The sequence below is a fragment of the Halichoeres trimaculatus genome, unplaced genomic scaffold (assembly GCF_033239565.1).
Source record: "Halichoeres trimaculatus isolate MK-OKI-2021-1 unplaced genomic scaffold, fHalTri1.1 fHalTri1_scaffold_17, whole genome shotgun sequence".
Lineage (NCBI taxonomy): Eukaryota > Metazoa > Chordata > Actinopteri > Labriformes > Labridae > Halichoeres > Halichoeres trimaculatus.
The window spans coordinates 330,067-357,532 of NW_027437195.1; the positions used below are offsets into that span (position 1 = coordinate 330,067).

The following is a 27,466-nucleotide window of genomic DNA, read 5'->3' on the forward strand; positions in this document are numbered from 1 at the left end:
TCCCCCTCAGGGATCAATAAAGTACTCTGATTTTGATTCTGATTCAGAAATGTAAAGATGCAGCAGTGTAAACATAAAACAGTATTAAGTGGGAGCAGTGCGAGGGTAAAGGTGTAAAAAAGTTGAACAGAATAAAGGAAGAGCATAAAGATGGAGCAGTGTGAAGGTTGAGCAGTGTAAAGGTGGAGCAGCAATAGGGTAGAGCACCATATTGTCAGATCAGTATATAGGTGGAGCAGTATAAGGGGGAGCAGTGTAAAGCTGTAGCAGAATAAGGTGTTGCAGTGTAAATGTAAACCAGTATAAATATGAGGTAGGAAAAAGTTAGGGCAGTGTAAAAGCTGATCGTATAAAAGTGAAGCAGTCATGCGGCAGAGCAGTATAATGGTTAAGCAGTGTAAAAATGAAGAAGTACAAAGGTGGAGCAGTTCTACAGTGCTACAGTTTCATTTAGCAGATGCTTTTGTCCAAAGCAACATACAACACAGGCAAGAATTTAGACAGAAGGAAAACCTAGTTAGTGTGACAACATTGATACAAGTTATTTGGCTGCAGGTGCTGCTATTCAGTACACACACACACACACACACACACACACACACATATTGTGAGATTATTATTTTTAAACGCCTGACAGCACTAATATATATATATATATATATATATATATATATATATATATATATATATATATATATATATATATATATATATATATATATATATATATATATATATATTAGTGCTGTTAGGCGTTTAAAAATAATAATCTAATTAATTACAGGATTTGTAATTAATTAATCTAATTAATCGCATTTTAATCTCATATCTGCTTAAGGTCCCAAAATAAAGAATTTGAATTCCAGGACATTAAAATTACATTAAAAGACATTTAAAAATAAGGTGGGAATATATACAACACATTTTTAGGTACCCTGAGGCATAAGGAACAAATGAAAAAAGTGTTATGGTTCTATCTTTACAAAATCTACACAGTCCTGCACCTAATATAAGCTGATTTGATATTTAGGACCGTTTTTGCTTCTGTCCACATTTTTACTCAATGTAGACTCAATTTTCACTGCAATATGAACTTCTATACTTCTATGAGGTCAGGAGAACCAGGTCTAAAGGCTAAAAACTGTGAGGAACTATGTACAAAACACTTTTTTCAAGTCTTGGATCAAAGAAAAGTGAAGTATTCTCAGTTTAACATGCTCTGAACACACAAACTGTTGCTGATTGGTGCAGAGCAGCCCCAAGCTGAAACATGACACCAGGAAGATGGAAGGAAATTTTCAAAGAATTCTTTAGATTTAAATACAAGACCTTTTTCGATCATTCAGGACTTGTTTGATGCAGTAGAGAGTGTAAAATTACCTGTTTTTTACAGAATTGAGCTAGAGCAAACGGTTGATTTTCTGTAGATTTTCAAAACGGACATGTGAATAAACGAGATGTGGACGGCAGTCCCCTTAAAGGATAAGTTCGGTTTATACAGCTTTTACATTGTTTATAGAATGAAGTAGAACAAAATACTCACCCAGAAGGTTTTCCTGATCCAAGCAGTGCTTCGGGAGAAATTTAGATCCAAAATCGTGCAGCGGACGTCCGTATAATGGGATCCATCGGGGTATAGACAGCGTCGCTCCTTAAAACGGCATTAATCGTCCAAAAACTCGTGTTTTTCACCAATATTCCATCATGGTCGGCTCCGAGATAGTCCTCTGCTGCAGTCTGTGTCTCTCCAGACAGCGCTGTGTGGCTGTACTGACCTCTGAACTGACGAAGACTTTGTTTACGCTTGCCCCTCAAAGAAAGAGTTCAGTACTCAAGAGAGTACTACGCAGTTTTAGGAGCGGCACTGTCTATGCCCCGATGGATCCCATTATAGGGACGTCCGCTGCACGATTTTGGATCTAAATAGCTCTCGAAACACTGCTTGGATCAGATGAGCCTTCTGGGTGAGTATTTTGTTCTATTTCATTCTATAAACAATATAAAAGCTGTATGATCTGAACTTATCCTTTAACGGCGCTCTCTCTTCCCCCCGGATCAAAGCCTGTAGCTAGATGTGATACATTCAGGGACCGTCGGAAATTTGAAAATCTGATGAGAACACCACTTATTTCATGTAAATGCTAGACATTTGAAAATAAGTGTGTCTTTGAACGCCTCGCGGGTTTGGGATCCAGATTAATCTGCGTTAATTTTTATGACACGTTAATTTGCGGTGTAATTAATTAATCTAATTAATGCGTTAAAATGACAGCCCTAATATATATATATATATATATATATATATATATATATATATATATATATATATATATATATATAAATACATTTTTAGCAGTGCAGATTAATCTAGTCAGCAAACAACATTTAACTGCTGCAACAATATACTTCAACCTTTTTTGCTACGGATCTCTGTCTGCGCTCGAATTTTTTTGTGAATCAACCAATAGAAGGCCGACTAGCATTGACCAATCAGATTATCCCAGTTTGTTTATGGGTTGCTGTTGTTCACGGAGCATCACATACGGGCAAAAAATCCCTCAGCACGAGAGGAAGAACTGGAGTGTGAGCGCAGGAAATCTGCGCGAGCTGCATTATATCCGAGCGCAAGGACACAGTTTGAGTGCGCACAGCATTATAACTGAGCACGAGGAGACAGTTTGAGCATGCACAGAGCAAATTTGAGCGCAAGAGCAGAGTTTTGAGAGACAATATCACAAAATCTGATCATGAAATCACTAAAATACTGCTCTCAAATCAATCAAAAACGCTCTTGATTTAAGATAGGATTTTCATTTTAAAGTCTGTAGCCTGATTAGCGGACAGTAAAGAGAACTGAGAGTGGTTGGGCAGTGTGGAGGACACTGCATCAGTCAGCTGTGTTGCTGTGAGGGACCTCAGGTTTCTGCGGAAGAAAACCATCTGCATGGGTGCATGTGTTAGAAGGAAGGCTGCAGAGACTTTTACCAAGAAATGGTCTGAAAGGTGTAGTGGGGTAACTGTCACTTCTGCTGTGGAGCAGTTACAAGTCAGCACCAAATCAAGGATTTTGCCAGCTTTGTGAGTTGGAGGAGACAGGACCAGTTTGAGGTCAAAAGAGGAGAGGAGTGCCAGAAAATCATCTGCCTGTGTCTTGTCAATGTGAATGTTCATGCCTCCCATGTCCCCAGCAGTGTTAGGGAGGAGCAGTGTAGAGGTAAAGAAGTAAGGTGGAGCAGTGTAAAGGAGGATCAGTAAAAAGATGGAGCAGTAATAACATGCAGGAGTACAAAGGTTGAGCAGTGTTAAGAAAGAGCAGTTTAATGTGGAGCAGCGTTCCACGGGTGGAGCAGTGTAAAGGTAAAGCTGTAAAAAGGTTGAGCAGAAAGAAGGCAGAGCATGTTTAGATGAAACAGTAAAAAGGTTGAGCATTAATAACATGAAGCAGTACAAAGGTGAAGTAGTAATTGGTGGAGCGGTATACTGGCAGATTTGAATAGAGGTGGAGAAGTATTAAGTTGAACAGTGCAAACTGTAGAAGTACATGGTGGAGCAGTGTTCAGGTAGAGCAGTTTAAAGGTGGAGCAGTACAAAGGTGAACCAGTGAAAATATGGAGCAGGAAAAAGGTGGGGCCAGTATAAAGGCGGATCAATATTAAAGTGGAGCAGCAATGAGGTGAAGTGTAATGGTACGGCCATACCGGACGCGAATTTGTGTCAAGATTACATACAAAGTCAATGCAAAGATGTGTTTGGAAGCTGAGTCGCCCCGGACGACGTGTTGGACATGTTTGGCACGGCGCGTTTGGAGTGTTGGCGCGGTTATGCCGTCAGACGCCTCTACGCTCGAGTTGAAAATATTGAACTTTTGACGCGAATTCGTGTGAGGAAATGTCGCTGAGTTCTGTAAATATTCGTTTCCAGCTGGATTTGCCTGCTTGGGTCATCTCTGAGTCCGACTGTGTTTTCGTCACTGGAGTTTTGGTGTAAAAGTTGTAAGAGCCTGATAGAGAGGAGGAAGGTGCGGGGCAGGGGCAGAGCCAGGGAAAAGATGGAAGTTCTCTGCGGTCCTCTCTTTCCTCGACCCCTTCATTATTCCCAGGGAGACCTCCGGGAACATGGGTCGGGGGGTCGAGGATGAGATCGCAGGGAACAGCCAGGCAGGGCCAGTGTAGGTGGATTACCAGGGAGAGGCAGCAGGCCTTGATTGTGATCTCCAAGGCTTTCACACACTTTCTTATTATGTTTTTGAAACCACAGCTCATTGTTTTTTAGATGCTCTTTTGGGCTTTTGCGAGTTTGCGTCCGGTGTAGCCGGGGCATGAAGAAGGAGCAGTGTAAAGATGGAGCAGTGTCAAGGAGGAGCATTGTTAAGGCGGAGCAGTATATAAGTGGAGCATTGTGAAGGTTGAGCAGTGTAAAGAAGGATCAGTATAAAGGTGGAGCAGTAATTAGATGGAGCAGTATAAGCATTTGTTTTTGAAAAGTGTCTCGTTTTTGGAAAGTGCCTGTTTTTGAAAAATGTCTTGAACTAAGGTTTGCAATGATTTGGGGCTATAGAGGGATTATTTGTTTGTCAACAAAGCCAGATGCACGCGCAACTTGGGTGCAAAAGCACTGCTGGGTATAATGGTTTGTCAACTGACATGAAGAAGCTAACCACCAAAGACCACATTTTCTAATATCGCTTTTACGGATGGTAAACAGTTTACAGGTTAGTGAAATAGCAGTGAGTGGACAGAAGAGATCAACAAGTGGACATAAATAAGGTGGATAGATGTGTTTAGTGGAGAAACCCGGTGTCACAATCTCAGTCTCAGCCTCAGCCTCTGTCTCCAGCCTGCCTCTCCATTGCTGCAGCCTAATCAGCCCGAACTCCACTCACCTGTGCTCCTGCTCACACCTGCACCTCATCTGCTGCCATCAGGCCACCTATATAAACCCCAGCTCCACACACAGTCATTGTCAGACTGTCTTTGCACTCATGCTGAGAACTTCAGCCCTGTCCTTTTGGGCTGATTACCTGTTGCCTACTAGTTTCATCCCAGTTTCTGCCTGTTGCGCCTGACCCTCGGCTTGACTACAAGGTATCAACTAAAGCTTCTGTTCGTCACTCACCCGTCTGCCTGAGTCCCTGGCCGTCGATCCTGCTTCTGTCTCTGACGCCGAGTTCTGCCTGTCCTGATCCGTGCTGGTCTACCTGGTACCTGATCCCTGCCTGTCTTCGACTCTGAGTATCGCCTGAATCCTACTCCATGTTGGTCTGCCTGGTTACTGAACCTTTGCCTGCCTTCTACTACGAGAGCCTTTGCCTGTACGTCTCCTGTGTGGCTCAGTCAGGAGAGCGCTCGTCTAGAGATCCTGTTGTCGTGGGTTCGATCCCCGCACAAGCCACAACTCCCCGCAATCAGACTGTCTGAGACTTTGTCCCAAATGTCTCCTGTGTGGCTTTACTGGAAAGACATTCACCCTTCATTCCAAAGTGTGTGGGTTCTAACCCTGCTCAGAACTGTGCCTTTAAATATCTGCCAATAAAGACTGTTCATCGTTTGTCACCAACTACTTACTTCTGGGTCCTAAATACAAACGTGTCATCCAGCGTGTACCCAGAGAGGAATTTGAACATACCACCGTCACGCGATGCTCATGACACTAACAAGACAGTGACATACCAGGACGAAAATGTGTGCAAATAAACCAGAAACCCTCCAAAACCCCAAAAACACACAGACTGAGTCTGAGACCTGGTTCATAAAAAAAGAACGAGATAACTATGTCCAGAGAACTGCACTACATCAAATAGAGACGGCACATTTAATTATTAACCTGCAGACACTTGTGCATATTTATGATGACATAGACTGATAACCCCTCTATACAAATAAAGACTGATTAATTGATTCATTGATATAAAGGTTGAGCAGTGTTAAGATAGAGCAGAACTTTGTGGAGCAGTGTTCAGGTGAAGCAGTGTAATGGTGGAGCAGTGAAAAGGTGGAGCAGTGTTAAGGTGAGACAGTGTGAAGGTGAAGTAGTGTTTAGGTGGAACAGTGGTCTTGCAATGTAAAGGTTAAGCTGTACAAAGCTGTGCAGTGTGAACACACAGCACTGGTAAGGTTAAGCAGTATTAATGTAAAGCTAGTAAAAGTTAATTAGTGTAAAGGGTGATGGAGTGTAAAGGCAAAGCATTATAAACATAAAGCAGTGTCATGTTAAACAGGATGAGCAGAATAAAGGTGGGGCAGCTCAAGGTGGAGCAGTGTTTAGGTCGATCAGTATTATGGTGACGGTTATAAAGGTAGAGCATAAAATGTTAGAGCAATGTTAAGGTGGAGCAGTGTTAAGGTGGAGCAGTATAAAGATAAAGCATGTGCTAAGGCAGAGCAGTGTAAATGTCAGGCAGTGTTAAGGTGAGGCAATAGAAAGGTGGGACATTGTAAAGGTTGGTAAGTTTAGAGTTGGAGCTGTGTTAAATTGTTGCGGTGTTAAGATGTAGCAGTATTAAGGTTTAAAGTGTTAAGGTAGAGCATTATATCAGTGGTGCAGATTAACCGTGGAGCAGAAAAAGTTGGAGCAGTGTAAAGGCTGATCAGTAAAAAGGTGGACTATTGTTGAGGTGGAGCAGTGAAAAGGTTGAGTATGTGTAAAGACTGAACATGTGTTAAGGTGAAGTAAGTTGAAAGTCAGTCAGTGTAGAGGTAAAGCAGAGTTAAGTGGAGTAGGGATGATGTGTAGCAGTGTTAGCGCTGAGGAGTTTAAAGGTGGACTATGTAAAGGTCAGGCAGTGTTAAGTTGGAGCAGTGTCAAGGTGGAACAGTATTAAGGTTGAGAAGTGTTAAGGTGGAGCAGTAAAAAGGTGAAACAGAATAAATGGGAGACAGGAAAAAGGTGGAACAGGGTAAGGGTGCATGCTGAGGTGGAGTGGTATAAACGTAGAGCCACGTTAGGATAGAGCGTTATAAAGTGTTGAAAGATGGAGCAGTATAAAAGAAGGGCCGTTCAAAGGTGGAGCAGTGTAAAGGTAGATCAGTATGTAAGTGGATTAGTGATGAGTCAGGCAGTCTAAGTTGAAGCAGTGTTAAGGTGGAGCAGTATAAAAGTGAACCAGTATATATGTGTGCAGCAGGAATAAGGTGGGGCAGTATAAAGGCGGATCGATATTAAAGTGGAGCAGGAATAAGGTGGAGCAGTATAAAGGTGGAGCCATGTTAAGATGGAGCAATAAAATGGTGGAGCAGTGTTAAACTTGAGCAGTAGAAAGTAGTGCAGTGTAAAGGTGAAGCTGTGTAAAAGGCTGAGCATGTGTTAATGTGGAGCATGCATTAAGGTGGAGTAGGACGAAGGTTAGGCAGTGTAAAGGTGAAGCAGGGTTGAGTGGAGTAATGCTAATGAGGAGCAGTATAAAGGTTGAGCAGTATCAAGGATAAGCAGAATAAATGTGAGGCGGAAAAAAAGGTGGAGCAGTGTTAAAGCCATAGACTATATAAAACATGGATGAAACATCTGTGACGCCACCCGTCTGTTCCTGAAACCATAAAACCAAGCCAATCTGCAGACACAGCCACATTCACTGTGACACTGGCTGTGAGGGATTTTTTCTGAGCAGCTACAGGGCACCCGGCGGTCATGTGACCTGAGCTACCTCTAGTGGAAAATCAAACTATCCTAATAACTTCGAAACCACTGAATTAGTTTTTGTTTAGGTAGAACAATTATTAGATGTAGCAGTGTAGAGGTGGAGCAGTGTTAGGGAAGAGTATTAAGGTGGAGCAGCATAAGGGGGGAGCAGAAAAAAGTTGGAGGGCTGTTTAAGTTGAGGGAGTTTAAGGTAAGGCAGTGTTAAGGTGGAGCGGTGAAAAGGTGGAGCATGTGTTAAGGTAGAGCAGTGTAAAGGTTAAGCTTTGTTTAGTTAAAGCAGTGTTAAAGGGGGGAGCAGTGTAAAGATCTGAAACATGTAATTAACGTTAATAGCAACACTGTCGCCGCTGCTAAAGCACGGAAGGAGTGCTGGCAGAAAATTGCTGACAGTCTAAATGCGTAAGTGTAGTGCAAAAAAAAATCTTTTGTGCCATTATCAGCCTGAAATAGCACTGTTCACCATGCACTTTTACTGTAACATGCAACATACCTAATTTATTTCTTAGATGAGTTTATTCATTTGTTCATTCCTATCGTGTTTACATTTTTTTGTGTGATATGTAGCCCACATGAGCCCTACATGAATTCCTGTCACAATTTTAAGACGGGCAATAAAATATTGTCATGGAACAGAAGTGTTGGCATTGAAGATCTTATTATGGCAATGAGAATTCCCTTTAATTACCTGTAGAAAGTGTCATGTACTGTGTGTGACGCGCCACACACCGTAGCTTTGCTGAGGTTCTCAGTGTCACTAACAGTATGTAGGAACCCGATGCATAAAAGCAAAGGGCGATACACACACTCTGCGGTACCGTTAATGCACAGCTTCTACGAGTGTCACGAGACACGTACGGCTCTAAAAGCTGGCAGATGTATACCAACCCCTCCCTGGAAAACCGGTACCTTTCATAAAGGTGGTCAACCAAAAAACAGAGTGGGTCAGTGCGGTCCCTGAAAACTCTCGCGTGCCGGAGTGCTCCTTGGACAATGCGAGCTCCGATGTCCATGGGATCCTCTAAGAACGGACAAGCCATCTTTTCGTGAGGGCTCATTGGTCAGTGGGCGGGGTTTTTATAGTCCACGAGTTCAATCTGAAACCTAACCTGCCCCGGAGCAGGTTAGCCGTTCAGCGTATGTTGCCATGGAGACTCGTCTCGCTGAGGAGTGATCCCGTGTCGTTGAACAGGGAATCCGGAACCTATCCTCAAAGCTACCTCGCTAGGCGGTAATCCTGCTTCGTAGAACAGGGTCCACGGCTTACACCACCTGCACCTCACCTTCCCTTAACTGTGCCTGAGTTGTTGTGACTTTTCATTTTTCTCACGGAGCACATTTTGCTTTTCTTTTTTGTTGCAGTGTTTGAGTGAGTGCAGGGTTTTGGGCACTGTGTGAATGGTAAGTCCACTCCACCCCCATCCTAGTCACTAGCAACCATTTAAGTTTTTCCCTTGTCTGCAATATTTCCCTCAGTAGTCTGTTCATTTACTCTTTGTTTAGTTAACCTAAGTTTGTTTGCCCTTTAAGTTTTGCTGTCCTGTTTTAAGTGTTCATGGTAAAGTTGTGCTCAAAGGGGGATTTGAATGAGTTGGTTCCCTCAGCATACTTTAAATAATTTGGTCAAACCTGGGGCATGGTCACACACAGATGAGGCGCAGTCTGCCAACTGAGCACGTTAACACATTTTGACCAAAGCCAGATGAAGGCTGTGTACAGTCATACTCCTGTTCAAACACAGTTTCTGATGCTGTTTGTCTACCATGAAAAGAGAAAAGAGAGGCGGCCTCACCTCTCCTGCTCCTTTGCTGAGCACAGCATTGATGAAGGACATGATGGCCGTCTTCAGATTCACTTCGTCTCTGTACCGTCCTGTTGATCTGTCCAAATCTGTCACCAGAGTCTGCAGACAGGAGGGGAAATGCTGGCGTTTAATAGTGATGTTTGGTACCACCAATTTCCTTCTCAATCCGATACTGAGTAGAATTCAGGCTGGTACTGGTGTACCAATCCAACACTGATACTTAATGTAAATACATGTAATGTGTCTGGTAAGTCTAAAAAGAAATTGGCGCATTTCAAATTGTATCACTAAATTGAAATTGCCAGTGCAATACTCCAACAAATAAATGCCACAATATTTGCACAAGTTTGTCAGTACCTACATTGTTAACTACTTATTCAACAGCTAAAGCAAACTAGACAGGTTGTAAATTATAATGAATATATTTTACAGATTAAATGTTGTTTTTATTCAAATTGAAAGTGTACATTTTTCTTAACTCACCGTGACTGTTGTATTGCAATTGTTGTGTGTAATTTTATGACACCTGGTGTTTGTAATCCACTTTAAATGATCAATTCTTGAGGGAACCTTAGTTAAATAAATCTAGACTTTTTTGCCTACGTAAGATTATTCCCTTGATCCACATTTTAATACTCCAAACAAACTCATACAGCTATTTATTGAAGCATATATTTGTTTTGTCACTCTTTTCATAACCAAATCTATGAATTGGAACAACTCCAACAGCAAAAGCGCTCTACGTATATCACAAATAGCATCTCGGCTGTTTGTGGAGCTAAATAGCTCCACATGACTTCTTTTGCATTCAGCCATTCTGTCCTACTAGGACAGAGTGGTCTCAGCCTACAGTCTGCAGTTTATAGTATACAAACTGCAGACTGTAGGCTGAGACTGAGTGAGCGTGAGTGACAGACTGAACAGTGTGCAGGTGTGCTTACACATAACGCACTTACTAAGGTAGAAGAAAACATAGTTTCCACCAAACAGCATATCATTAAGATACATTCTCAGCAGTTTGGTAACTTTTCACTGTGTTCCTGTTTAGGATTTACATGACTCAACTATCGAATGTATTGATATTTTGGTTTGAGAATCGATTTTAGAGCACAGAGAGCCAGTATCGGAAGTATCAATATTCTAGCATCGATCTGCACATCACTAGTGTTGAAACATGAGTGTGAGGTCATCATTTCTGCTCCTCTGTCAGGTGAGCAGAAACACGTCGCTGGTCTGAAAATCAAACATTGCTCTGCTGTTTATTGGAAAACAGATTTTATGCCTACAGATTAGACACACAGGGGGAAATATCAAGTATTTTCAATGTCTGATGCTCTACCAAATAAATTTATGTTTCTTTTTTAGCTCACCATCATTTCATCATGGGAAAATGGGACACAGAGGAACATGTCTTGTTCTAATCTCAGTGAACAAATCAACACCTGTTGCTGATTGGTGAGTTATTATATTTAGAGCTATCATGTCTTGTTCTTGTGTGACATTCTGAACATGCTGTCCAGAGCAGACTGCAGTCTGAGATTACTCCACAAGTCAAAAATTCACCAAGAGTATTTGCTCCTAAAGTTAAATAAAAGTTAGAAAAAATAAATAAATAAAAATAAAATAAACAAATAAATTGGATTTTGGCAGGAAACCTGGAGAGTTTTGGCACTGTCGCCACATCCGACACCCTTCATACATCTAAAATAGAAATGAGACTGTCAGTGCTTAAGTACTGAAACAACTCAATTTCACTGGTTTGATCCATAAAATCATAAAAATGTGACTCATGGGCATTAAATATTGAAATTCTTGGATTAATTTTGAGTTGAAAATGGAGTAAAATTGCTAATCCTGGTGTTTAGCTGAACTTCTCTGAGACGGTCTGGATGATTGTGAACATGTGACTGTTGAACTCTGAGGATCTCTTTCACTGTAATGTAGAAAACTTGGAGCTGACCTGAAAGCGAGTCCTCTCTGCAGCAAACTTCTGGTAGTGCAGCATGGCCTCCAGAACTTTCTTGTGACCCCCAGGAACCAAACATACAGCACCGAGGATCTCTACCACGGCGATCTGAAGAGAGAAGAAGAAAAACAAAGGAGCAGGTACTTAGTATTTTTCAGCTGTAGTGTCACCCAGGGAAGAATAAATCGCCAGCTAAAGCTGCCTCTGGATCGGACAGGTGCCAGAACTCTTCCTGTACCTTTGTTTTGATATTTTCTGTTGCCAGACTTTGTGCGATGATGTTAATGCTCTCACAGTGACCCAGCACGTGAGCGCGGCCCTGAGAGTTGTTCAACAGAGCTTTGATGCAGCCAATCAGCGATGTGTGGACCTGAGACTCGGAGATCTCGTAGTCCATCGTCCTAAGGAAATTCAGGATGCAAGAGAGGCCGTCCAACTCAATAAACCGCGTCACAAACCTGAAGATGAATCCAGAGCAGCAAGTTAGAGATCCTCTTAACTTAACAAAACAGTATGTGTGATGGATCGTACCTCATCGACTGAGTCCTCAGTGCCGTCTTCAAACCTGCCACGATCTTATGCCTTCCTTGATCCTCTTCATCCTCCAGTGCCAGCAGAGTCCTTCTCTGAGAGGGTGAGAAAGAAGTAAGGCAAGATTTAAAAACAGATCCTCACCTGTAGGCCGAATACATGGCACGCAGAGATTAGCCTCAGAGCTTTTAATCCACGCAAACATTAGGATGGAAACACGGAGCGTTACTCACAGCAGCCATGGTCCTGAGCTGGTCAATGTAAAACTCTGGCCACCGGGTGGCTCCTTTATTCTCCTCTGCCTCCTTTAATGCACAGAGTGAATGAGGAGACACAGGGAATGCTAACACAAGTTAAAACACTCAACCCTGAAGTCTCTTTGTGTCCCTGACTCAGAAATAAGACAACGTGCAAGTGTGTGTTACTTTTTGGGTTCTTTCTTCAAGCTCTGGTTTTGATTTGAGTTCTCTCTCTTGTTTTCAGTCGTTTCTGCTCCTTGACTTTAAAAAGAAAAGTTTTTTTTTTTTTCTTTTCATTTGCTGCCTTTGTTTCTCACCATCCTCTTGCTACAGTAGATCTGCCATTTTTTCTCTACAGGTAGAGCAAACATGGCGGCCTTGTGCTCTTCTGTCAGGTCCAGCTCATCCTGAAACAGAGAGAGGGAAATAATGGAGAGAGAAGGTGAATAGAATAGAATAGAATAGAATAGAATAGAATAGAATAGAATAGAATAGAATAGAATAGAATATTCGTTATTGATCCCCCTTGGGAGAAATTTTTTTGTCACAGCAGCCCACAAAAAAAGTGCAGTAAAGCAATAGAATAATGACAATAGAACATAAAATTATAACTTTGAAGAACTATAAAGAATATAAGAAGTACAGAAAAGTGGGAAAAAAATAAATGAAACATGTTCAGGGCAGAAGTACATGAAGCCTGAGGTTTCTATGCAGAAAACTGCAGTTCTCCAAATGTCCACTGAAGACTGGCTCTAAAAGTAAGTCACACCTCATGAGGTTCAATGTTAAAGCTTAAACTTAAAAACAGGAAAAAAAAACTGTACAGCCTGATAGAAAACACTGTTAAGGTCTCTATATCACATTTAATTCTTCAAAACATGGACTTTAAGCCAGGAATGCGTGATACAGCCCCCCCCAAAAAACAGCCACTGTTTAAATTGGGATGATCACATTCTGTTGAGTGAAAAAAGAAGACAAGAATGAGATGTGTGTACCTGATAACCAGCATTCTGACACTGTAGGTGGCAGTATGCATCCACCAATGAATGTTTAAAGTCTTTCTGAGGCGATGAACAGCTGCACTTGTGCAGCGGGGATTCACAGAAAAGGAAGACAGACGGCAAATCTTTTGAGCCCCCCTATAACCTGTCACACCCACACACCTTTAGCGAAAAGAAAAGTAAAAGGAACATGAAGCTGCTGTAGTTGCAGAGAGGACTGACACTAAAATCATGACCAGTGTTGTGACAAGATGCTGCTGGAAACTGCAGAGTTTTTCAGACCACATCTGAGGTTGGTGTCATTCCTCCACTCCATGATAGACTCAGGATGAACCACTAGACCACAGCTCACTAGAGTCTCTGCTCTGCCGCAGATGTTGCCCTTCAAGATTTTCAAAACAATGGCTGATCACATTCACAGTCTAATATATGACAATGCCAGGGACAGGAGGACTGCTGAGATATTAGCTTTTGAATCTTCTTTGGTGAAAATTACTCTCATTTGATTTCAGCTAAAGTTGGAAGAAGAGATGATAAACAAGTATCCTTCACAGTGCTCCTTAAAGATGTCTTTTAACCCCCAGTAAGCAGCAGGAGTGAACACAAAGAGCCAAGTTTTCAGCCAGACTTCATCCTGAACTGTTTGTGTCTGGACGTGAGTTGATTTTCCACAAGATGTTTGGTGATCATTGTGTATAATTGTTGTTGGAGATTTATACCGTCTGGTTTGGAAATGTTATACTTTATTTTGAAAGGCACTGGGCCTTTTTATCCCCCTGAGACACAGAAGAAAAACAGTGTTACAATTTCTGATTTTTCTGCATTTCATAATTGTCTTATTTGGAAGTGGCATGCTGCTTTTCATGAACATTTTTTAGTTTTTTTAATTGAATGTCCTTTGCAGGGGACAGCAGGTCTTCCTTTTACTGAAAAATGCTTTTCCTCCTATCATCTTTTCTACAGTTTTAAAGGGGGAACCAGCAGTTTTTTTTGTGATTAAAACAAAACATGAATCATTTCAAGTTAGCTCATTACAGTTGTAGCTTGTTTGCCCTCCCTTCTCCAGGTGTAAGCGTCATCAAATCTGGGTAAAACATTGACAACTTAAAACGAAACATTATCTGAGCCATGAAATGCATGCACGCATGTTTGTATGTATGTATGTATGTTTGTATGTATGTTTGTATGTATGTATGTGTGTGTGTATGTATTTATGTATGTATGTATGTATGTATGTATGTGTGTGTGTATGTATTTATGTATGTATGTATGTATGTTTGTATGTATGTATGTATGTATGTAAATTTGTATGTTTGTATGTAGTAAGTAAGTAAAAGTAAATGGTAAATGGACCAGTAATTATATAGCTCTTTTCAAGTCTTTCCAACAATTTAAAGGGCTTTACACTGCTAGTCTCAATCACCCATCCACACCACATCACACACTGATGGCAAAGGTTTCTATTGGGAATCATCAGTTTTCACAATAGAATAGAATATGCTTTATTTATCCCCAAGTGGAAATTCAGGAGTCACAGCAGCAATCAAGAAAATAAAAGTAAGAAAGTATAGTGCAAAAAGTGTCATGGGTTGGACACTGTTCTTTGTGATTGGTTGGATGTGTTTTCTGTTTGTGTTGGGGGGGGGGGTTGTGTTCTGTTTTCTGAGCAGCAGTGGCTGGTGAAGGTATGGTGAGGAGGCTTTCACTCTGAGAAGACACAGCTGATCCTCATCAGTGGCAATCTACAGCTGCTCTCAAGCTCCTGCCCAGGTCCGACGAGCTGCCAGTTTGTGCCTGCACTTCTGTGGTACACAGTTCATCTGTTGTGAGTTTCTCATCACAATCCCCGTGTCTCCAGTGCTGCCTGCTTACCTCTCTTGTCTCTCCTCTGTTCACAGTGATCTCCACGCTTCCCTCAATGCCTCCACCACCAGCCTGCATCTCCCTCCTTTCTGACATTCTTAGTAGTCTACCTCTGTGCTTTTTGGAAAATAAACTTTCACCCTCACGCCAGTCTGAGTCTCGCTCCTGGGTTCTCTGTTTAACTTGTCACAAAAAGGCTCATAAAAGAATAGATGACGACAGCTTGTCCATCATTGTCCAGTCAGCCAGTCTCCACCTCCACAGGGTCCAGGACTGAGCTTCTTCAGCAGTCTGTTCAGTCTCTGTCTCCCGGATCCTGTCTGCTCACAGCAGGTTAAGTTTTTCTAATGTTGCGTTTGTGTCCAGTGTTAGCTCTGTTAGCCATGTCTGTGAATAGCATGATGCTGCTCCGCCTTCTGGTATACCCTCTGTCACTGGGTTAGCATGGCTGGCTCGTCCATCTTATTGGAGATAGATCTTACGTTCCCAATAATGATGGATGGAAGGACAGGTCCATGTCGTCACTTCTGAGCTCACACCTGAGAACCAGCACGTCGTCCTCACCTTGTGGGGAAACATTAGGCCTTGAACCAGTCAGTAGAATAGAATAGAATAGAATAGAATAGAATAGAATAGAATAGAATAGAAAATAATTTATTTATCCCCGAGGGGAAATTCAGGAGTCACCGCAGCATTTAAGAAAACAAAAGTAAGAAAGAGTATAGAAAGGGCAAAATTGTCCATAAGAAATTAGATGACGACATCCCGTCCACCACTCGTCCACCACTCTCCAGCCCAGCCAGCCTCCACCTCCACAGGGTCCAGGACTGAGCCTCCTCAGCAGTCTGTTCAGTCTCTGTCTCCTGGATCCTGTCTGCTCACAGCAGGCGAAGCTCCTCCGATGTGTCGCGGCGTCCGATGTCAGCTCCGTCAGCCACGTCCGTGAACAGCATGATGCCGCTGGGTTAGCACAGCTAGCTCATCCATCCCCCGGAGCGAGATCCCACGTTCCCAACAACGATGAATGGAAGGACAGGTCCACGTCGTCACCTCCCAGCTCACATCCGAGAACCAGCACGTTGTCCTCACCTCCTCCTCCTCACCTTGAGGGAAATCATCAAGCCCTACATCAGTTAGCAATGACATGCTACAGGCTGCTAACAGCTAATTTCACATGTAAACAATGCAGCCATGGTTACAAGTAGGATCTCCAGACAAACACAGGAGAAAAGTAGTAAAAAAAAAAATACCGCCGAAGCCACAAAAAGTTTGGTGTCCGTGACCAACAATGAACCATACAAAGTGATGATCCACTCCAAATACAAAGATGATGAAAAAGAGACGAAAAAATTACAAGAAACGGACAAAGACGAGAGAGCTGCTGCAACAGGCAGCTACTTGGGTAGCGCCTAGCAACCATATTAAGTATTGACATGCTTCAGCAGACCTGGACAAACTACGGCCCGCGGGCTACATCCGGCCATTTTTACGTCCCTGTCTGGCCCGCGTGAGGCCAACCATAAACATAAAACTTGTGTGAGTACATATGTCTTGATTCTCCATCTGTGTATGCGATGGCACACAACGAAGACAGACAGCTCTTCACAACAACTAGCGTTTCACTATTTATAAGATTATAAGATTCATGCTGCTCTAACCTCTCCTGATTGGAGAGGATGTTGCGTTAGAGCAGAGCTATGTTAGTTTAACTCACAACATGTCATGCCAACACCAAAAAAGAAAGAAAGAAAGAAAACAGCTAAGGCTCTGATAAACTCTTCATCAACAAGTGCTGCACAGTTATCCGTCTCTGTTTCTGAGGTTTCCTGCAGCATCTTGGGATCAAACCAACTAAGAGAGAGGGGGTGGATGGTTTTTGAGTTTTCGATATAACGCCTAAGTATGGGATTTGATTGAAAAATATTAAAGCTCACAGGAGCATACTTAAAGTTGGGGGACAATCAGGAGAAATCACAAGACATGAGACCAGTGGGAGAAAGGTTAAAAAATGAGAGACTCCCTCCATGTTCAGGAGAGTTGGCAGCCTGCCAGTACTCTCGATGGGTAAAAGTGAGCTAATGTATGACACAGATTGACAAAAACAAAAACTAATGACATTTTCTCTACCATTTTAGGATACAATGATTGTTTTATTATTGTTGTTTTAATATTGTTTCATTTGACCTACACACCACAGTTTCAGATAACCGAATATAATCATTGACAGAGTGTTTCATTCTTCTGATTATCAGTACCAGCTATTCAAAATATTTGATTTAGAGCAGTTTACAATGGAAGAAAGTTGGTGGCCCTCTGCAAGGTTATAATAGTTTTGGATTTGTCATTATAGTTTAGTTTTAGTTAGTTTTGAATTTTTTCCCCATTACAGTTTAGTTTTAATTAGTTTTGGAGCAGGCATTCTAGTTTTTATTTAGTTTTGATTTTTGCAACAAGGCTTAGTTTTAGTTTAGTTTCAGTTTAGTTTTAGTTTTTCATACCCTATTAACCAGGTGCAGGATTGAAAAAGGTCAGAGTAAATATTTTGTAATACTGTTTATTTTCCAGTCCAACATAGTGCTCACTGCTCAGTTAATGCTGAAACTGAACTGTTGGCTGCTGCCTTCATCACAAAAAAATAATATAAACTTAATATAAAAAATATAAACATAAATTATATATATAAAAAAACAATGTTAACCTAAATTACATAAGAATAATATAAACAAAAACTATATACAACAATATAATATGAGCTTAAATCTTTAGAAACTTGGACTCTAACAAGAAAGACAGACTTAAAAACAATTAAAGTCAGACTCACATGCAATTAAACTATTGCAGATACTTTAATTCATTGCTCCACTACGTTTTGTGGCAGCACAGCGAACAGCCAGTCAGTGCATTAAACAAGCACGTCCCAGTACCTCGCTATGATGGTGCTGTGCAGCCCTGACAACTGCCTAAAACCGTCTAAAATTGGTTGGGAAAATGTGTCTGATTAATATAAATCCTAAAGGCTGTTAATATTGTCAGAAACTAAAACTAAGGGCATTTTCTCTATAATTTTAGTTAGTTTTAGTTAGTTTTGAGAACACAAGATACAGTTTTAGTTTACTTATCGTTTTTGTTTTCTTTTCTAGTTTTTATTAGTTTGAGGTAATTGCAGTGTATTTTAAATTTTAGTTTTTGTTTTTAGTTTCGTTTTAGTTAACTATTATAACCTTGGCCCTCTGACACAGTTTGGGTTTCGCATGTGGCCCCTGGTAAAAATTCATTGCCCACCCCTGTGCTACAGGTTGCTAACAGCTGATTTCATATGTAAACAATGTGGCCATGGTTACATGTATGATCTCCAGACAAACACAGGAACAAAATAGTAAAAATATCACTGAGGACACAACCAATTTGGTGTCCATGACCAACAAATGAATCATACAAAGTCATGATGCACTCCAAATACAAAGATGACAAATAAAAAGAAAAAAAATGACAAGACACAGACAAAGAAGAGAGAGCTATCCCACCAGGCAGCCACTTTGGTTGTGCCTATCAACAAGATTAACTAACACATTCATATTACTGGGGCTGCACAATGAGCTGCAGCCTCACAGCAAGAAGGTCAGCAGTTCAAATCCCCACCTCGGCCGGTGGGCTTTTCTGTGTGGAGTTTGCATGTTCTCCCTGTGCATGTGTGGGTTCTCTCCAGGTACTCCGGCTTCCTCCCACAGTCCAAAAACATGCTCATCAGGTTAATTGAGCGCTCAAAATTGTCCCTAGGTGTGAGTGTGTGAGTGAATGGTTGACTATCTCTATGTGTCAGCCCTGCAATTGACTGCCAACCAGTCCAGGGTATACCCCGCCTCTTGCCCAATGACAGCTGGGATAGGCTCCAGCCACCCGCGACCCTGAATAGGATAAGGGGTATAGAAAATGGATGGATGGATTCACATTACTGACCAACAGTGGGAGCAATTAAGGGTTCAGTATCTTGCTCAAGGACACTTCGGTATGTGACTGCAGGAGCTGGAATTAAATCCCCGACTTCTGAGGCGATAACTCTACCGCTGATCCACAGCCATCCCAATCGTGTGTGAGTGTGTGTGTGTGTGTGTGTGTGTGTGTGTGTGTGTGTGTGTGTGTGTGTGTGTGTGTGTGTGTGTGTGTGTGTGTGTGTGTACACTGATGGGTTTTTGAAGGTCAGGTCAGTTGAAGGTCAGTTTGTGAGTATGGCAGTCCTCTGTCACCTGAAGCTTTTCACATAAAAACATAGATCTATCAAGTCCCCACGTCCACTGTGGAGGACATGAGGAAAAATGTTGTTTCAAATGAGTAAAAAACAAAGAACATCATGACATCAAAACTTCTCAAAATACAGCTTTAACACTTGTGTGGCGTGTGTGGTGATCTGTGTTCTGTGGCAGTTGAGTTTCCCTGGCCTTCCCTGCAGAGCTCTGGTTGTCACTCTCACCAGCCACCTCGTTACCTGCACACCTGTGGCGCATCAAGCTCATCAGGAGACTGCATTTGAGCCCTGCTGGGAGAGGAGTCTGATGCCAGAATATTCTCACTGCTACCGTGGTATGTCAGCCTACTCTCAAGCACTTGAGTATTGCAAGTTTCAGCTTTGGTGTGTTTTGTCTTGCCACTAATCACCTGTGTCCTCCCTGCCTTTTCCAGTGCCGCCCCCGGCCTCCTGTACCTCTGCCCAGCCACAGCCACACTGCCTGCGCTCTACCCCAGTTCTCACACCCCACTGGATTCAGGATCTGCACCTTCCATCTTCACTTGTTTCAATAAAAACCCTAACTGCTTCACAGCTTATGTCTGCTCTTGGATCCAAGCTAAACTACTGGTCACCAGACAACTTGTGTTTTAAAGGTCCCATATTCTGCTCCTTTTCTGCAGTTTAATATGGATCATTGATGTCTTCATGAAATGGTAGTAACATGTTTTGGTCCAAAAAGCCAATAAATCAAGCACAGCAGCATTGTTTCCAGGCTCTCATAGCCCCTCTGTTCAGAACGCTCTGATTTAGTGGGCGTGACCTTCGTATGTAAATGAGCCACCGCTGATACCGCCCCACTCTTCAGCGTCACTTAGAGCGGCGCCACGAGCTCCGAGTGCACAATGTTTAGAAAACAACGAAGCTCGATTACCATAACATTTCAGACTAAAACAATGGGCTAACCGCAGCTAGAGTGCATCCTCAAGCTAACACAGAGACAGGGGGGACACTGAGAAAAAGCTCTTACATCTGCTCAACAGCACACAGCAATTAAAATACTCACATTTCCAAGGGCTGAGGTTTGTTGGAGGATGGTTGGTAATGCGCCTGGATTCAGGACCAGTCTATTTGCTAGCCCTCTGTCCAAAGTTAGAAAAGCAGTCTGCAGTGAAGTGACTAGCCCACACATGCACAGTTTTACTGAGTGTAGCTGGAACATTTCCTGATAAATGAACTTTTGCCACTTAGTCTTGTCTTCTTCTGAGATGGGAAGCTTGTGCATGGAACTATGTAGCTGTTTACAGCCAACAACAGCCAAACTCCTCTCCCCATTGTTGGAGAGGTTTCTCTCCAGATGCGGGGAGAGGAGTGGGCAGGGAGGGGGTTCAGGTATTTGCCCCGGTGGACCAATCCAGGTCAGACCTGCTCCTGATTATTCAAAAAAGGGACTCCCTGATGTCGGCAAACCCCGGAAATTCCAAACAGCTCGTTTTAGGTCAGGATCTTATATTCTCAAGCACTACTAAGTACAGGTTTTGTCATTAAATATCACATTTTGTGGACTGGGAGGAAAGCCAAAGACCCAAAAATTTAACTAAAAGACTTAATGAAGTGATTTTTTGCATAATCTGGAACCTTTAAGAAACAATCAAGATTTACTTTTAAAGCAAAGCATGTGCATAAATCTGGTAACTTTCTGTCCTTCTGCTCATGAAACACAGGGGCCTTTAGGGTGGTCATTTTGGAAAGACAAATCTTTTAGAATAGAATAGAATAGAACAGAATAGAATAGAATAGAATAGAATAGAATAGAATAGAATAGAATAGAATAGAATAGAATCGAATAGAATAGAATATTCTCTATTGATCCCCCTTGGGGGACATGTTTTCGTCACAGCAGCTCACAAAAAAAGTGCAGTAATGCAATAACAATGAAAATGGAATACGATAATAGAATATAAAATTAGAAATTTGAAGAAATATAAAGAAATATAGAAAAGTAGAAAAAAATATTACTATTTACATATTTATATAGAATCGAGATATATACAAAGATTGGTTCTTGACAATGAAAATTCACAGTGAGTACTGGAACGGTGAGCAAAAAGACATGTATTTATTGAATGCTTGATGTCATTCTGGTGAGAGTTCAGGTGTGTGTGTTTTATTAAGTCTTATTGCCGATGGGAACAATGACATGCGGTAGTGCTCCGTCTTGCAGGGTGGGAGTCTGAGTCTGCTGCTGAAGGAGCTGCTCAGATCCCCCACAGACTCATGCAGTGGGTGAGAGGGATTGTCCATAATGGATGCCAGTCTGTTCAGTCTCTTTCTGTCTCTCTCCGTGCTCCCCGCTCCCCAGCAGACCACTGCGTAGAAAAGTGCTGAAGCCACCACAGTCATAAAAAGTTCTGAGCAGAGTCCTGCACACTCTAAACAACCTTAGCCTCCTCAGCAGGTGGAGACCACTTTGGCCCTACTTGTACAGAACATCGGTGTTGTGTGCCCAGTCCAGTTTATTGTTGAGGTGAACACCCAGGAATCTGTAGGACTCCACCATCTCCATGTCCAGACCCTGGATGCTCACAGGTGCTGTCTGGGTTGTCCTCCTCTTGCAGAAGTCCACGACCATCTCCTTCATCTTTCTGGTGTTAAGCTGGAGGTGATTTCTGTCACACCAGTCGATGAAGTCAGCGATGACGGTCCTGTATTCCCGCTCATCGCCCTGTGATGATGGCCGTATCGTCAGAGAACTTCTGGAGGTGACAGCTCCCAGATTTAAGAAAAGTCTGAAGTGTACAGGGACCCTTTCTAGGAAGAGTGGGGGAATGAGTGGGGGGAGGAGTGGGAGCAGAGTCAAATCTATTGAAAAACAAATTCAGCTCATTAGCCCACTCCTGATCTACTGCCTCAGGTCCCCGCCCGTGGCCCCTGCTGTGATCTGAGATGGTTTTTAGGCCTCTCCAGACCTCCCTTGCACTGTTCAGTTGCAAGAGGTTTTCCACCTTGGTCCTGTAGCTGGCCTTTCCTTCTCTGATCCTTCTCTTCAGCTCCTTCTGCAGCCTTCTCAGCTCCTCCTTGTCCCCCGATCCAAAAACCCTCCTCTTCTCCTTCAGCAGGGCTTTGAGTTCAGGGGTCACCGAGGGTTTGCTGTACACTGCAATCGCCAGTCCCCCTCCCTTCTTCCCCTCCCTTCTCTCACACTCCGGTCCGCTCTAATGAGGTGAAATCTGTCCTAAGTTATGTGCGGGTCCAGGGTGAGTTCGTTGAGCCATGACTCCGTGAACATTGTAAGGCTGCACTCACGGTACTCCCACTGCAGCCAAGTCAGCACTGAGAGCTCTTCCATCTTGTTAGGGAGAGACCTCACATTTCCCACGATGATGGACGGCCAGCTTGTAGCGTCTCCTCTTTGCCCGATGCTGTACTCCGGCCCTGCATCCCCTCCTTCTCCTACGGAGCTTCACGGGGATGCTCGGTCTCTCCCAGTGAGGTGGCCTGGCGCAGCACCAACAGCGGTTCACGGCTGTAATCAGAGGGGCCGCTGAACGGGTTACCAGACGCAAAGTTAAAAGCTCCAATAATGAATAGAAAAAAAATTAGCAGTGTCATGTGATGCACATCCATGACTGAATTGTGCAAACACAACGCATCTGCTAAAAAAGAAAGAAACTAATAAAAGGCAAGGAATGGCATAAAAGGTAAAAAAGAGTTAAAGTTGTGAGGAGCTGCTGTCACTGGCTGCCACTCTCAGGGCGCCGAGTCATGAATGATTTTTGTTTCATTGGATAAGCTCTTACAAATCAGATATCACTGAAGAGCCCAGGATGTCCTTTACAGAGAAGAGTAGGTTTGATCCTTTTTGACTGTTTTCTTTTTTAAATAAAGCTCTGAAAGTGATGTCCTCTGCAGAGGACAAAAGTGAATTGTTAGGTCTCAGAGGGATAAGTGATTTCCGTGCACCACTCCATGCCCCCCTCGATCTGCTTTTTTTTCCATGTGTCACAACTCCTGCATTCAGCAAAAACAGGAGGCTTGCATGCATACACAGTCCTTGGCTGCTATATGCTGAGGCAAAGATAATGCTGGACCACCACAGAGAAGATCCCGTGTGAGTTTAGACATTAGTTTGAATAGAAATCTGTCTGGTCCTGTGACAAAGCAGAGCTGGACAGGACACGCCTCAAGTGTATTTTGGCCATCAGAGTCAGAATGCTTTATTGATCCCCTGAGGGAGAAATTTCATTCCAGTTACATCCCTTTCAAGACATATAATAAAACAAACATGGGGAAAAATGCAGAAATGAGATGTACCTAGGAGCTGCCAGGTACCCAGCGCCCCTTAGCAATAGGTAAGAAAGGACAACATTGCTTTGGTCTTCAGTGTTCCTACTCTGTAGCTCTTACACTGTCAATGTGAGCTGACACAGAACCAATCAAATAGGAATTCAGACCAGAACCACTGATTCTGGTCAGGTACTCACCACCAGCTCAGCAAACATGGAGTCCAGCTCCTGAGAGGGGGGCATGGGCAGGGTGGATTCCAGGACCGACGCAGTGTTGACGTTGTCCTGGATATGTGTAATCTCTGGTTGGTGGTCACTTCCATTGAAGCAGCAGAAAAACATGGAGGACAGGCTACGCCCCTCAGGCTGATTGGCCCCGGACGCCATGTTTGTGTCAGGGCCGTCACAGGATCTGTTGACTGAAGACAGAAAAATGGGGTTCACCTTCACAGACCTGAAGACCTGACTGCTGACATAAAAACAAACACACAGGCACACAGTTACACACACACAGTCACAAACGCACACACAAACGCACATGTGCACACAGACACACACAGTAACGCACCCACAAACGCATACACACACAAACAGATGAACACACATATACACACACACGCACACACACAGTCACACAAACACACAAAAACACAGTCACAACAGAGGCAGTCATACACACACACACACACACACACACACACACACACACACACACACACGCACACACACACACAGAGTTACACACTCAGGCACACACACACACAGAGTTACACACTCAGGCGTACACCATCACCCAGTCACATGCACAAACATACAGACACACACGTGAAAAAATGTCATACAAACACACACACACACACACAAATAAACACACAGCCCCCAGGCACAGACACATAAGTTATCATAAACACTCACCAACACACACAAACACATGCACATACATTCACACAGAATCACACACGCACAAACAGAAACAAAAAAAAAACACTCACACAGGCTCAAATGTTCAAACACACACATAGATAGTCACACAGGCACACACTCTCTCTCACACACACACACACACACATGATGCAGACACACACACATATGCACACACACATACAGACACACAAACACGCGTGCACATTTATCAGGGTGTGATGGGACAGGTCTTGCCCAGCAGGCTGAGTCATGAGGTGTGGCTCCATGCTCTGCAGTCCTGGGTGATAGTTTATGGAGACTTTGATTAGCAACATTGCTTACAGACAGTTTCACATCACATACTTGTGGTTTGGTCATGAGGTGAGTCCTGATGTTGTGTCGTCAAACTCAGAGCTTTGTTCAGCATTTCCTGATGTTTGTTTCTACAGCTATGACTCCAGAGTAGTTGGGACACTGCATTCATTGTCAGTTGAAGCAGAGTTTAAATCCCATGAATCCTATGTTTATAGAAAATAAGTGAAAGTCAGTGTATTGTTGGTACAGATACACGTCTCTCATCTTGTCACCGTCATCTTCTTTCATCAACCTTCTGTAAATGTATGTGATCCATTTGTCAGCATAGTTGGATTCTTCAGGCCCAAGGACACATCTTCATTTCCATTCACACACCACTGATGCCGCAGCAGAAGCAACTTGGAGTTAAGTGTCTTGCCCAAGGACACATCGCCATGCGACGCCCAGAGCTGGGCTTGAACCTGCAACCTTCCCATCGCCGACCAAGCGCACTCTCCAACTGCACCACCGACGCCCCTACAACACAAGCTTAAGTCTAAAGCCTGGATTTTAAAAATCTTATAAGATTCTGAAATCAGGCTGTATCTCACACAAAAGGAGAATCTTCACAGATCATCTTCTCTTAAATCTTAAGCATGCACTAACTACAAGATTTAAAAATACTGACCACCACACACTACAGGATTTCAACAAGATTATTCGACCAGAGAGAGTGTGCTCAGTTGTTTGATCTGAGGTTTTTAGCACACTGGTGGGACAGGAGGAGAGAGAAGCAGACCTGTCAGCAGCGGTGCCTTTCATCCATTACGCGCATGCAGAGGGACAGAGGTGAATCAGCCAATAATGGCATGATCTCACACAGATCACTGATAAAACATCAGTTTGCTACTGTATGAAAATGGCGTGGTTATGTGTTATTTTTAAAGGCATTATTGAACTGGCTGGAGTGGGCCAGTGGAGCGCACAGTCAGCTGACCCGAGCCTTTCAGTTTTACTTAAAGCCTAAGTTTGTTGTCTGCTGTCCAGTCTCTGGGGCTCTCTCTAATTAGCTGTTGTCATCCTCAGTGAGAATGAATGTTGTAATCATCCAGATAAATATCAAACATGTTTGAAAATCATTGGGGCAGCTCTGACGAGTCTGTGAGACGATCGTGGGGCTAAAGATTCATCTGTCAACAGCTCACACAAGAAGATAATCTTGCCCGAACGTTGGGGCCGATTTTAGTCCCCGACCAGATTTCTTCCCCCATTGCTGAGAGGACCGAATTTGGTTTAAATCGGGGCGAGAATCCTGTAGTGTGAACCAGGCTTAAATCATGAGCTAAAGGTCAAGACACACCTTAAGGCTTAAACACAACTTAGGGCTAAATCATGGGCTAAAGGCTAAAACAAGAGCTTAAAGCAAAAACAAGGACTAAGGGTTGAATCAAAACTAAAGGCTTGAACACAACCAAGGGTTAAAACACAAGCTATTTTTTTTGACATGTAAAGGACTTTGTGCTTCATTTATTTGTATGAAAAGTGCTCTATAAATAAAAATTTGATTTAATTTGATGAATGCCTAGACACAAGCTTAAGGCTAAAGCATGATCTTAAGGCAAAAGCATTTATTCTGCCGTGGTCTGTTCAAACTTGAGAGTCTATCAGTGAAATGAAGAGCCAGGTTACGGTAGCTCTGCTTGGTGAGATTGGAATTGATAGGTGAGCACTAGTAGGTATGTGGTTCTCTTTGTGCCAAAAATATGTCGATGACTTTTAAGACATACCATTTGTGTCAAAAATATGTCGTCATACACACTGTGCATGTCTCCTGTGCATGTGACATGACATTTGTCTGTGTCTACTGAATGTTGAACTGTCCTTGTGTCCATTTTTCTTTACCTGGTGTCGACGTGTCGTCATGATGTGTCATTTCACAAAGTGTTGTTACTATGTGTCATTTGACAATGTTGTTGCTATGCGTCGTTTCTATGTGTTGTTACTATGTGTTGTTACTATGTGTTGTTACTATGTGTTGTTTCTATGTGTTGTTTCTATGTGTGGTTTGACAATGTCGTTGGTATAATGGTGCGGCCACACCAAACGCGAACATGCGAATTTACTCGCGCGAATGGCCTGTCACGCGCCGCGTGAACGCCCGAGTCTCGCCGCTGGACTTTTTTGACAAGCTGAGGCGTGAACACGCGAATGCGTACTGCGCATGCGGAGTAGAGAGCTCATTCATTTAAAGACCTAAAGTCAAAAAAGAGCAGCTGAAAAACAATGAGCTGTGGTTTCCAAAGCATGACAGGAGAGTGTGTGAAAGCTTTGGAGATCACAATCAATGCCTGCTGCCGCTCCCTGGTAATCCACCAGCCCTGCTTGGCTGTTCCCTGCGACCTCATCCCCGATCCCCCGAACCTCTGACCCCCCGTAGCCTACCCCCGACTACCCGAACCCCTGACCCATGTTCCCGGAGGTCTCCCTGGGGATAATGAAGGGGTGGAGGAAAGAGAGGAGCACAGAGAACTTCCATCTTTTCCCTCGCTCTGCCCCTGCCCCGCACTTTTCTCCTCTCTATCAGGCTCAAAACTCCGCTGAGGAAAACACAGTCGGACTCAGCGATAGCCCGTGCAAGCAAATCCAGCTGGGAACGAATGTTTTCAGAACTTACATTCAAAACCTGTCTCCTCAAAGACTTTCGACCAAGCCTGCTCCTTTTTTT

The 27,466-nt window shown here is 43.0% G+C and overlaps 1 protein-coding gene across 1 annotated transcript in view; it reads right to left on the bottom strand.

Annotated features, from left to right (window-relative positions):
* LOC141806460 (disheveled-associated activator of morphogenesis 1-like) overlaps nt 1–27,466 on the bottom strand; it is a 66,250-nt gene that overhangs the window by 34,895 nt on the left and 3,889 nt on the right. The window contains exons 2-8 of the mRNA XM_074692011.1: nt 23,743–23,963; nt 12,490–12,579; nt 12,167–12,238; nt 11,934–12,028; nt 11,641–11,860; nt 11,397–11,510; nt 9,425–9,535 (exon numbers count right to left, since the gene is read on the bottom strand). Of these exons, the coding sequence (XP_074548112.1) occupies nt 9,425–9,535; nt 11,397–11,510; nt 11,641–11,860; nt 11,934–12,028; nt 12,167–12,238; nt 12,490–12,579; nt 23,743–23,931 (891 nt within the window). The 5' untranslated portion in view covers nt 23,932–23,963. The remainder of the gene's footprint in view (nt 1–9,424; nt 9,536–11,396; nt 11,511–11,640; nt 11,861–11,933; nt 12,029–12,166; nt 12,239–12,489; nt 12,580–23,742; nt 23,964–27,466) is intronic.